At 43.9% G+C, this 13,437-nt stretch overlaps 1 protein-coding gene across 1 annotated transcript; it reads left to right on the forward strand.

Moving 5' to 3' along the window:
- Positions 1 to 1,493: 1,493 nt before the first annotated feature.
- Positions 1,494 to 2,138, forward strand: LOC308080592 (casein kinase II subunit beta-like; the record flags this gene model as incomplete). The annotated part of the gene is made up of 1 exon (XM_080422485.1): positions 1,494 to 2,138. One exon carries the CDS (start codon positions 1,494 to 1,496, stop codon positions 2,136 to 2,138), a length of 645 nt encoding a protein of 214 aa, XP_080278611.1.
- Positions 2,139 to 13,437: the final 11,299 nt, after the last annotated feature.

Below are 13,437 nucleotides of genomic sequence, written 5' to 3' on the forward strand. Positions count from 1 at the left end.
TGTGACCAATGATACTAATTAAGGTTGTCTGTTCCATTCAGACATCAGACACAGTCAGGGTGCTGCTATTGTACATGCTGGCCCAATATACTCGATACAGAAAATATGTAATTCTAAGCCACGCCAGTGGTAAGTGGCTAAGAAGTTGAACCCCCTAAATCCCACTGGGCCACACTTAGAAATCTTCAATTGTTACTTTTGTTCTTGAGAAAAGAGCAAAACAACACACCAATGTGAGCTTCATGAATCATGCAGAGTGCCTGCATTTGGTGCCCCAGGTGTGCCAGATAATGAATGCCAACTGAAATTGGATACACATGAGTGTTCACGTTGATTTGCAGCAGATGTCCTGTCAACACCATGGAATGCAAAGCTCTTCAAGTTTTTATCTATCTATCTATCCGTCCGTCCATCCCAAAATGTGTCATTTTTCGAAAAGAGATATACACATCTACAAGCTCACTAACGCATTGCATTGATGCGTTGTTGTGTGGGCTTGTAGATCAGCCTTTTCTGAATAGCCGAAATATGACGTATGGCCTACCGTAAGTGTATAAACTGTTCCTCATTTTGCTGGGGACCCCCTGGAACCCCCTTAAGGACCCATGTCGGTCCCCAGACTTCCTTGGGAAGGGGTGATTAGCCTCATGCTGTTAGTCAGCGTTACCTGCTTCCACCTCTCACGGTTGTCTTTTGAGAGGCAAAAATGTTTTTAGTTGGGGCCTCTGTGGGTCACAGAGATAAGGCCGTTTCAAACGGGGAGCGGTTGACGCGTCTTAGCAATGAATTTTCAATGAGAGGCGGGCGATTATTTGGGACGCGTGGAGAAGATGAATGGCGGAGAGGCAAGCAGGCGCGTTCCCGTGAAATTCTCGCGCTCTCGCTCGTTTCATGCACACATCCCGCGGGCGGAAAGACAACAATGGTCGTGGCGTGAAAATAGCGGCCATCTGTTGAAAGCATCAGCAAAATTTGAAATATATATACAGTATATAGTGCAGTACCCGTTTTCAGCGTACTTGCCTTCGGTACTTTGACGTCAGTCTATGACGTCAGCACTATGACGTCAGTACATGCAGGCAGTCTACAGTATGACATCGGTCATCTACATATTTGTCCAAAACAAGACAGACACTCAGACATCTATGTTTTTGTTGTTGTTTACCCTCGATGTCCTCCACTGCCGTGCCCAAATATGGACATTTGTATTGCTGTGACATCCGTCTCCGGAAGCCCATAATATACACTTTCAGCCAACAGTATTTCTCACAACTATCCTTTGTTCACTTCATAGATATTGTATGGTAGCAGTCTAGGAGGATTCAGTGGATTACATTGCTTCACAAGCTCATCAGCGCATTGATTTCGTCCACCACCCTGGAGTAATTGATGCCCCACCCATTTATCCAGAACACCTTCCATCTTACAGTATACATCTAATTCACAACATCGCAGCATACCTACTGAAGCTGAACACAGCAGGTCTTCGAGAAATGAGCACTTCAGAAGAAGAGTCGTGGATCTCCTGGTTTTGTGGACTGCGGGGGAACGAGTTCTTCTGTGAGGTGGACGAAGACTACTTGCAGGACAAGTTCAACCTGACGGACCTCAGCGAGCAGGTCTCCCACTACCGCCAGGCCCTGGACCTCATCACGGACGTAGACCCGGACGAAGAGCAGGACAACCCCAACCAGATCGACCTGGACCAGGCGGCCGAGATGCTGTACGGCCTCATCCACACACGCTACATCCTTACCAACAAAGGCATCACGCAGATGCTGAGGAAGTACGAGCAGGGGGACTTTGGCTGCTGCCTCCGCGTCTACTGCGACAACCAGCCCATGCTCCCCATCGGCCTGTCGGACGTCCCCGGCGAGGCCATGGTGAAGCTGTACTGTCCGAAGTGCATGGACGTGTACACGCCCATGTCCTCCAGGCACCACCGCACGGACGGAGCCTACTTCGGCACGGGTTTCCCCCACATGCTGTTCATGGTGCATCCCGAGAACAGGCCCAGGAGGCCCACCAACCAGTTTGTCCCCAAGCTGTACGGCTTCAAGATCCACCCCAAGGCCTACCAGCTGCAACTTGCAAGCAGCATCCAGCATCAACAGTCTCCACAGAGGGCCATCCCCTAGATAAACTTTGATCATTTCAACGAACCCCAGTTTCATATGCAATAGGCCACAAACTCACATTTGATACAAAAACTTTTTTTTTTGTCTCTGGGACCCCAATCTACACTGTACAATTCTCAGTATTCATTTTACTCTGAGGGAGTACAAATGGAACGAAGAAAATGGACCTCAGAGTTACCCATTTGGACCCCTAGTGGTCCACAGACCCGACGTTGAGAAACAGTGCTCTAATCAGGGGTCTTCAACAGAGGGGCCGCCACAACTTTGTGTTATAGGAACTTTTTTTCTTTACATTAACCACTTTCGAACGCTAGCCGAAAATAGCGGATCTAAAAGCTCACAACGCCTCATGCTGTGAGGCCTTGTGAGCTTGTAGATTGGCTTTTTTCGGCAAAGAGGTTTGGTGTAGGGGGAAAAACGAGCATACCAAGTACGAGTTTTCATTGAGGGTTTAAGTGGTTAACTATCTGAAAATACACATTGACATGAAGCCAACACAACGCTACACAATGATAGTGCTATCAAACATCAAGTCTATGAAGCCATCTATGAAATCTATGAAAACGTTTAATTTAAAGGTTTCATGACGTTCAGTTTAAAAGTCTTTGTCATGGTCCTTCAAACGTGTATAGAAAGTTCTAACAAAAAATTCCACTCCATTGATCCATGGCAGGTGTTTTTCTCTCACATTTCTAAAGCCTTTTCAACTGCAATGAAAAAATAAATCTTTGCCTGCGGGTGTCGCTGGTGAGGGATTTTGCCTGTCAATCATCGCCTCTGCTCCGCCCCCCCCCCCCCCCCCCAAAGGAAAGGATAGGGGAGGGGAGGGGCGAGGAGGAGAGTGGGCGGGATTAATTGGCTGTGACCTCACTGTCGAAGGGCCAAGCTCAGATTACTTTTCAGCCTAATTATTCAGAAAACCCCAGACCACAGAAAATCCACTGAATGTTCAAAGTTCAGATTTTTTGGGTGTAATTGAGGTCATAAAACCCCCAAAAAAACATAAAAAATTAAAAAAGTGAAAATGAATGTCATAGAACCTTTAACAAAATTGTATACAATATGTAGTGGGGGTCCCTGCTCCATCTCTCTCTCTCAGCTAAGGGGTCCTTGGCCTGAAAAACATTGAGGACCCCTCTCTAGATTGCACAGGAAGAGAGAGAGAGAAATTATAATAAGGGTAGGGATCAACCCCACCCCACCCAGCCCGAGGATTGTATTATAATTGTATAATAATTATAATAATTTCTTGTGCACACTGCAAGTAGGCCAAGGAAGTACATGCATGCCTTTTTCACGCATATTATGTATATTTTGTGAAATATTGATTTTATTGACTTTATTTTTTAATGGAAGTCAATGGTGGGTCAGCTAGGGCTGAAACCTTTCCCAAATATGGAGTCATATGTCAGAGATACACGTATCAAAGATATCATACCTGTATAAACGGCATAGTGTGAAATTTGCCCTGTGTTTACATAAACAAAATAATAAATACATAGTTTACCCATACTTTCCCTCTATACCAGTGGTTCGCAACCTGTGGGTTGAGACCCCCAAGGGGGGGGGGGGGTCCCCAGATGACAGTGAAGTGACAATTTAAGGACTATTAATGCCTTTTTAATAAAAAAAAAAGCCAAATTGTCAATATTTTTTGACAATCTCTACAAGCTCACAAAGCCTCACAGCACGAGGCGTTGTGAGCTTGTAGATCTGCTATTTTCACAATATTTATCTGTGAAACCGAGTCAAAGAAAATCAACTCTTACATTCCAAGTTCTTATCAGGTTTGGGGGGGGGGGGGGGGGGGGGTCAAATATGATTATTTTGGGGGGTCACGGCCTGAAAAGGTTGAGAACCACTGCTCTATACCAGCAGTTTATCAGACCCTGGAGTAGTGTGGTGGTGTTTACCTGCAGAAACACATTGCCCTTTCACTGTATTGGGGTGTTTTCACTGTTTTTGTAGCCCCGTCTACCAAAACAAACAAAAAAGGTAAAAATCGGCACCACACTACTCCAGTGGCTGATGACTGCTGATATAGAGGGACATTCTGGGTAAAAAATGTATAGATTGTTTTGTTACGTAAACACAGGGCAAAGTTATAAAGTATGCCTTTAAGGAGATAAATTAATCATACCTGCCGTTCTAGCTACATTATTCCTCTCTTTCCATCTAAAATCTTAACATTTTGCTCCATTACATCCAGTACTTTTTTTCTCCATTATCTTGTATATTGTTAGCACAGTCTCTGCAGAACACGTCCAACCAACATGTCTCTGCATGCATCTATGACAAATTAATTCTTTCCTACATCCTAAATACGGACGCTATACCACAAGATTGGAATTTTTAAATAAAATGTAAATACAAGTGTGAATTTTATATTTCATCTTGGCGTTCAGGCTCTGCTATACATTACTCCCTGCTGCTGCTCAGCACATTAGCAGACCACCATTTAAGAGCAAGGAGATATATACATCTATACACGAATCCACAGACGCGCTGCCTGTTGGCAGCCATTGCTGCAGTGTCAACGCTCCGCGTACAGGCAGCTACAGGCAGCGCGTCCGTGGATTTGTCTATAACAAACACCCCAGGGGAAACAGAACCCTTAGGGAAAGCAGAGCCTACTGGTGGTGCTGGGGTGGTGGTGGTGGTGGTGGGAGCAAACAAAGCACATACAGCATCAGTGGCAGCACTGACAGCAAGAGGAAGTGCTATGAATCAGGTGTGCTTAAGTAGTCCGGCCAAAACCCCATTAACTTCAATGGAATAAAAATGCTTCTGCAGCCAGCAGGAGGGCAAATAGCGACATCTGCCGGGCCATCAATCAGAACTGCATGCTGATAATGACTTCCTATTTGGTCTCAAATCCAGCGGAGCTTCCTTTTCCGCCTGGTTACAACAGATAGCTCTAATTAAGCAGACAGTCCTGTCCAATGGCAACTCCCCGAACGCCAGCCAGACACACTCTATACTGTAGCTGCTAATAATGACTCTATCCCCACTTCAGCTCACAGGAAGTGGGCCACAGGATGTCTCTGGAGGGGTCATCCGTGCTGTTATAAGCTGGTCTCACATACAGTACTGCTGCATATAGGATTGAGTTCACGCACAGAGGAAAGGGACGTTTTTAGATCAAAGTGAGGATGGAGGCCTCAGTGAATGGTGTTATAGTCTGAAGCAGAGACAGGAAACATTACATTTTTGGCCTCATGAGCTAGACAGAAAAAAGGCTCGCACAGGTGCAAAAATATGTTCTGTGTTGCGCCAATTAAGCCCCTACTGTGTATACTTACTTAGTCATACGACGAATAGTGAAAATAGCTAGTTATAGTCAGATCACTGCCTACTGTGCTTTCTATTTAGACCATACATGGGCAACTGGCGGCCCTGGGGCCACATGCGGCCCTCACCTTCACTCAATGCGGCCTGCCGGTTAATATTGGAATACTGTTATATTGATTTCAGGTGTTCCAATTCCAAACATGCAATCATGACCTGCTTTAATTACTTCAGTCTATATTATTAGTTTAATGACTTTTTTTTATGTCCAATGTATTTGTATTTAAGTTCATACAGTTAACTTAAGTATAACTAAATGCATTTGAAAAAAAAAAAATATATATCTACTTTTCAGGATTCCAATTCCAAAATAGCAAAAAATTATTCAGGATTCCAATTCCAAAATAGCAAAAATAGCAGATCTACAAGCTCAAAACGCGCCACGATGCCACAAGTTTTGAGCTTGTAGATCTGCTATTTTTGCTACTTTTGCTACTAGAATGACGAAAATGTTACATTAATTTACGAAACAAGTTAAAATATGTATATACGAGGTGTCTGCCCGACAGCAACAATATGCAATATGGGCCCCTGGAGTGAGTGTGGAAATACAGTGGCCCTCTCCATCATCAAAGTTGCCCACCCCTGATTTAGACGTTGGAGTACAGTGCAGTAAATACAAAAAAAAAGCCACACAAAATTAGTAAGTGAAATGAAAATGAATGCTGAATTTACATTTTCTCCAAGAATCCGAGGCGAGTGTGTAGAAAATGTTGCACTTTTTGAAAAGAATATGTCAAAACGATCGGTAATCGGTTGGACCAGGAGGACTCTCCAAAATTCTGGATCAGCTTTACAAATCTAGCATCGGTCGGGCTCTCGTGTTGACCCACAAACCCAGTATTGTACTAACTCACTAGCCAGCTGTGGTTGTGCTGACCACTGTCTGCTGTGGAGACTGTCTGGTCTGGGCAGACTAGTGGTGACAACTATTTAAGATAGTCAAAGAGACAATGCCCTCAATACCCTCATACCCGTTGAACCAGGGGTCTTCAACAGGGGTTCTGGGATCCCTAGGGGGTCCTCAGAGTTACTATAGGGGGGCCATCCTATCTTTCTGTGATTGGATCTTTTTTTTTGTTGCATTAACCACTTGAACCCTAGCCTCCATATTCTGCGGAGAACGTTATCCAAAAATAGCAGATCTACAAGCTCACAACGCCTCGCGCTGCGAGGCGTTGTGAGCTTGTAGATCGGCTATTTTCAGCAAAGAGGTTTGGTATAGACTAGAGGGAATAAAGAGCAGACAATGTACAAGTTTTGAGGTTTTTAAGTGAACTGTCTGAAAATACACATTAACATGAATCTAACTCAACGCTACACATTGATAGTGCTGTCAAACAAGTCTATGAATCCATCTATGAAATCTATGAAAAAGTCTAATCTGCAACACTATTTTATACAATATGTAATGGGGTGGGGGGGGGGTCCCTACTTCATCTCTCTCTCAGCTAAGGGGTCCTTGGCCTGAAAAATGTTGAAGACCACTGCGTCGAAAATAATTCCCCGATGTGAGTGACACCCACAGCCACGACACTAGAGGGAGCGGAGCGACCATGAGCTGGTCCCACATTTAGAACAAACATGCAGTGTTGTTTTGGTGATTTTGTTAGTGGTGGGACGCTAATTTAATGACGTCACACACACACACACACACACACACACACACACACACACACACACACACACACACGTACGTCGCTTAACACCTACACTACAGGTCACACAACGGACAATTGATATGCATCTAGGCTCATTGCTATGTTAATCCTATGTTAATTCATGCTGGTGTGACAACCGGCAGTCGCCTTTGTGATTTTAAGGTTGTTTTAAATCTATGCATGTGCGTGCGTGCGTGTGCTCCTGTTCAAAAAAGGGGTTGCACGGTGTGTTACCGCGTCCCATGAGCAATGCATTCCTGCACACATGGGGAAGTTGTCAATCTTCTACTCTGCCACCAACATGTGGAATGCTCTGACACCATCCATTAAAGGTTTCTTTCCAAATTGGCCTGGAAAAAGACATCGGGAGACCTGAAGGGGGGGGGTGAATGTAATCTTCCCATCAGTGAGAGAGTCATTATGCCAAAATGCACCACTGAGCAGCACAGGAGGTCATTCCTGCCTGCGGACATACTTTTTTTTAACGCTTAGCTGGCATTAATTGATTTGCAATATAGGCCTGCAGATGTATAATACCGTTTTGTTGTTTTTAATCTTGTCAAGGGGTTTTCAACCTTTTTCAGGCCAAGGACCCCTTAGCTATGAGAGAGAGATGAAGCAGGGACCCCCCCTGCTTCATCTCTGCTTCACCCCCCCTGCTTCACCCCCCCCCCCCCCCAAATTTTTTTTATTTCAGATTATATTTTTGTGTCGGATGCCAGATAGATAACATCACAATCATCTTTACCACTTAATCCATTTATACGTTGGCTATTCAAAAATAGCAGATTTACAAGCTTGTACATCTGCTATTTTTGGAGAAAAAAAATTGAATAATTATGAATCTCCTCTTCTGGGGGTCCCTGGCACAAAACCTTTTCAGATGGGGGTCCCCGGTCAAATATATATCAATTTGGGGGTCCTTGACGTGGAAAAGTTTGAGAACCACTGGGGTGCTGCATACACCCACTACGGTGTTATGTTAAAGATGGAGTGCCATGATATTTTTCAACCTTAAAACCTGATCATAAGGTATTATTATTATGTAAGGATTTTTTTTTTTTTAAAGAAAAGTGTACAGTAAGTGTAAAATGTTGTTTTTATGTGGACACGCCTCCAGTTCATTAAGTATACCTGGTTCTCACCTTAGCACCTCCTCCACCACCTTAGCACCACCCACCTGTCCTAGTCCCTCCTCCTCCTCATGCCCACACCTGTTGTGTTATGATAATGAGGGGGAGGGTATGGCATTGTGATGTCACAATGCCCCTGTTTCTCTATTGGCACTTTTGACCCTCAAGGTTTCAGCCTCCAGGAAGAAACCCCAAATAGTCAGAGAAGACATAAAACACCATAAAAACACCACTGGGGGGCTTAATGAAGTTCTATCAACCTCATAGACACATGAAAAACAGAAAAAGTGCAAAACCATGGCACCACCTCTTTAAGCCCTTTGGAGCAGTTATATATTAAATAGCATATGTTGCTTACATAAATACAAAAATACACCCACTGAGGTGTGATGTGCAGGATCTTTAAGGCCGGTTGCGTTTCAGTTTATAATTTTAATGCTCAAATGAAACAGCCATAATGTTGTGAAAGTGTAACAGTTAAACACCAACCAATGTTACTGTTGTTTTTTTCCATTGCTAATTTGAATATGGTTCAGGCAGGTTGGTTAATGGCTGGAGTAAGTTCTGCATACACCCACTAAGGTGTTATTTTAAGTTATATATTAAATTGCATATTATTTTTGCTTATAAGTGCAAAATACACCGACTGAGGTGTGATGTGTAGCTATAGGATCTGTAAGGCCAGTTTCATTTCAGTTCATCGTGTTAATGCTCAAATTAAACAGCCATAAAGTTGTGAAACAGTTTAAGAGCATGTAAACCGGACGTTTTTTTACTTGACCTCCAATAAGTACGTGTGCAGTTTCATGCCGATCGGTCCAGCGGTGCCGGAGATTAGCTGCTCACAGACGGACTGACGGAGCTGACTGACTGTTTCTCAAACCTTTTCATGTCAAGGACCCCCAAAGTGCCGCGGGCCCCCATCTGAAAGGGTTTTGTGCCAGGGACCCTGGCCATAAGAATCTTATGACCCTGGCCATAAGATTTGTCAACATTATTAAAAATGTTCCAACCACTTTTTCAAGAATGTCCAATCATATCAGATCTACAAGCTCGCAGCACGACACAAAGTGACGCGCTGCGAGCTTGTAGATCTGATATTTTAGTTTTAGGGAAAACAAATGATGTCGCTGCACCTGTATACTGTATAGCTAGAAGCTAAAAGGACACGGATGATTTCCCGGTTTTAATGGGTTAATGGCAAAGGGAAATGCTTTTTTTTTAATAACTGCTATTTTTGAATAGCTAACATATATGGTTAGTGGTTATAATGATCGTGATGCTGCCTGTATTAACGCATTGTGTTGGGGACCCACTGGAACCCCCTCAAGGACCCCTGGGGGTCCCCGAAGCCCACTTTGAGAACCTCTCAGCAAGAGGATGCCTGTGAGATTTGGTTGCAGGTCTTGCCTGCTCTCCTGTCTTCAGCTGAGTGATGGCATAGCAGCAAAATGCTACAGGGACAAAGAAGACACAAGGCAGTGTTGGAGATTTGCTACTTGGATGTGTGCACTGGTTCCAAACAGCATTTTTACTGGCTGAGCCAACTAGATGAATGAGAGCATAACCTATGCTGTAGTGCCCTCCTCTGGCCTAAAGGGCACATGCCATGCTGTGTGAGACGGTCTGTGTTCTGCTGCTGAATAAAAGATGCATTTAAAAAAAGATGCATCTTATTTATTTTAGTGTTGTGATTGGCCGTGCTACTGCAGGTCATATTAGATTGTTAGGATTTGGAATATTACTGCCTATCATCAGAATGTTAACACATTATATCAATCTCTTCATCAAAGCTTCTCTTGAGAGGACAGGAGCAAAATATTTTAGTTACAAGTCGCTGGTTTTACGTAAGACAGGATACCAAGTATTCACCTGAGGTTTTCCGCATTCCCTTTCCCTCCTGGGACACTACTGTAGATTAATTCATCAATCTGAATTATTTGTGTCTAGAAATGATTTATTGCATTGCATTGAAAAGTAGCAGCAGTTGACTCCTGACAAAGTGAATTAGACACGACAGTATGACGGGGACGGGGACGGGGGGGGGGGGGGGGGGCGTTCCAGGGGGTCCCCAGCAAAAGTAGCTAATACAGCATCACTTTATCCATTTATACGTTGACTGTCCATTTATACGTTGGCTATAAAAAAATAGCAGATATACAAGCTCACAGCGACGTGTCACTTTGTGCTGCGCTGTGAGCTTATACTACTTTCTTTTTTTTTATAATTTTGCATAATTTTGAATCATTTTGAGTTTATGTGGTTGTGATTATTAGAATTTTTGCCCCTCCGGTCATGCAATACCCGTTGTACCAGTTGTCACTCAGAGTACTTAGTGCAGTACCAATTTTCAACTTGGAGGCCAGGCAGTCTATGACGTCAGTACTATGACATCATATTGATGACATCAGGGATCTCCATATATGGGCATGAAAGGGATACATGGGCATAAAGACAGACAGACAGATACAGAGATTTGTGGATTTTGGTATTTCTGGACGAGCGCTGATCCGACCGACTTCCCACTCAGCACATCACTGCCTTGGATCCTTGTCCATACACACACACACACACACACCAAGTAAATCGGTTATACAGTTCTCCAGGTGTGCCGGGATAACACTCAAATAGATTCTGTGCATTTATACGTCTAGGGCTGCACATTGGGAGCGCATATTCCCCTCCGGTTATGTAATTGTCAGAGTAGCCGTTGTGCACGTCTGTCTATGTGTCCCTTTTATGAAAAGAAGAAAGCAGCCAGCACTCAATACATGGCCTTTAACATACGTTTATCTGTCTCACCCAGGCAGAACAACGGACATGTTTCAACATGTGTCAAGACAACAGGAAGTGAGCAGTAAGTAGTGTATGACGCAATTAAGACCAAATGAGTACAGGTGTGACTCTGTGCTGTCATCACCTTGAAAGCTAACAATGATGTCGTTATAATATTAAATAGGTAGCTAGGAAAGTACCATTTTACTATGTCAATTCAAATACAATGAAGAGAATCTACATTCACAAATATTGTCGGATAATGTACAGCGAGTCAACTATATCTATACATGAAATCAAAGCCACATGAAAGGAGGGCTGAGTATAAACCTACTAAGTGCCTGAACAGTTAGAAAACCTAACAAACAGGTAATCAACTGACTCACGAGATTAACAAATATTATACATGAATATGCACATATACAAAAAGATACCAATATACAAAATTACTAAGAGATATAAACATTAGAGGGGGCCTTTTAACACACTATAATAATACTACTTATGGAAGTGTTTAATATGTAAATTTGGAAAAGCCGATATGAATGGACATTTTATTCTTTTATCATTTTTCAAAGAAAGCAGCTGAATAATAGCTCCTCATCAAGACCCTTCGGGGGTTATGTCTGTAGTGTGTGGTTCCAAAAGGCCTCCCACTGAAGTAACAATCTGTCCCTGTCCCCACTTCTCTTTAAAGAGTGCAGACATCATGACCCACAGCATTGAAATGCCTAGCCGCTGATGATTTCTCATCATTGTTTCGGGTAGAGCTCAGAAGAAAAAAACTTGTTTTCAGTAATGTCTAGTGGTTTTCCCCACATGCCATAACCCACAAGGGCATGTGTCCCTTTTATGCCCATATATGGAGATCTCTGTGCTGTCTGTCTGTCTGTCTGTCTGTCTGTCTGTCTGTGCCCCTTTTATGCCCATATATGGAGATTTCTGTATATGTCTGTCTATGACAGTTTTATGCTCATCCTCTTGAGACCCAGAATTTATATTTTTTTTGCGCTGTCATGCACATCAGTTTTGCTTAATTCCTCTAATACTATACATGTGACTCTATTGAGTCCCGATGTTCCGTACAGAGGACAACTGTAGCTTTCCAATCATCTACATATCATGTGTGGGGGTATGGCCATGCCAACTAATGTTACAACATGTGCACTGTAGGCGATAATAGTGTTCATAGGAGGCCGAAACATGGCTTGTCACTGGCTGAAACGAGGGTAGAGAGCGCGCGAGGCGGTGAGGCGAGGCGGTGAGGCGACGCCTCGGAGGTACCGATGAGGATTTACGATTGTGTCCCTATCGGGACGTAACTCGAACGGCGCTGAGACGGCTTAGGCGGACTTCGCAACGGTGACTCGCTCGCTTGGCGGTGGCTCAAGTCCGCTTCAAACGGCGCGCCTCCATCGGGGCTGTCCGAAAACAAGCGCTCTCTTGCGTCTCGCCTCCTAGGAATACAATATTAGCGCACTGTAGTGCACATTTTTCAAAAGACTGGTAGTTGTTCGCATGGCCACACCCACACATGGGGGCAGATATGCAGAAAGTGGTATAGAAATTCAGTGGATGCAGTGCGATTTAAAAGGGAATATTTATGTAGATGAAAATGTTCAACATCCAAGCATAAAAGGGCAAATTCAGGACACTGGCACCTTGGCACCTGCGCAAATCGGCGTTATGTATGCATGGTACCCGTTTGTGTTGTGTGTGACGTCACAGCAGAGCTCTGGTCAGCCTATAAAAGGTCTGAGGATAATTTAGACTTTCACTTTGTCTGGGTCACATTAGAGGTATCCTGAATGTTTAAGACGGTCTCCCGCAAAGTGAGATAAGAAAGAAATATGGAGAAGAGTGACACCCCCTGCCCATCACAGTCCATGTATTGCAGAAGCTTTGACGATGAACTGCTGCTACTCGAAGGAGTGACGTCCAAATCTGCCAAGACTCAGGTCTTCTCCTGTTCCGAGTGTACATATTCCTTCACGTCTGAGGTCTTCATCCACAAACACATGAAGAAGAGCCACAACCTCCTCTACCGCCAAATGCTGCAGAATGGACAGATCCCCTCAGCAGCCTGTCAGCAAATAACCAACTCTGTAACCAGCCAGGAACAAGGATCCATAGACAGACCAGGGTTTTACAGTTCTCAGCAGGTTACCGTGACTTTAACTCAACCAGGAGAAGTAAAGACACATCAGCTGACTGACAGAGGAAAGAAAACGCACATCTGTAAGCTGTGTGACAAGAGTTTCCAGAGTTCAGGTAATCTGAACAAACACCAGCGCGTCCACACTGGAGTTAAACCGTACCACTGCAAGCACTGCGGCAAAGGTTTCAGTGAGTTGGCGCAACTGAAGACTCACCAGCGTATCC

Source organism: Gymnoscopelus braueri (assembly GCF_963280865.1).
Source record: "Gymnoscopelus braueri genome assembly, chromosome: 24".
Lineage (NCBI taxonomy): Eukaryota > Metazoa > Chordata > Actinopteri > Myctophiformes > Myctophidae > Gymnoscopelus > Gymnoscopelus braueri.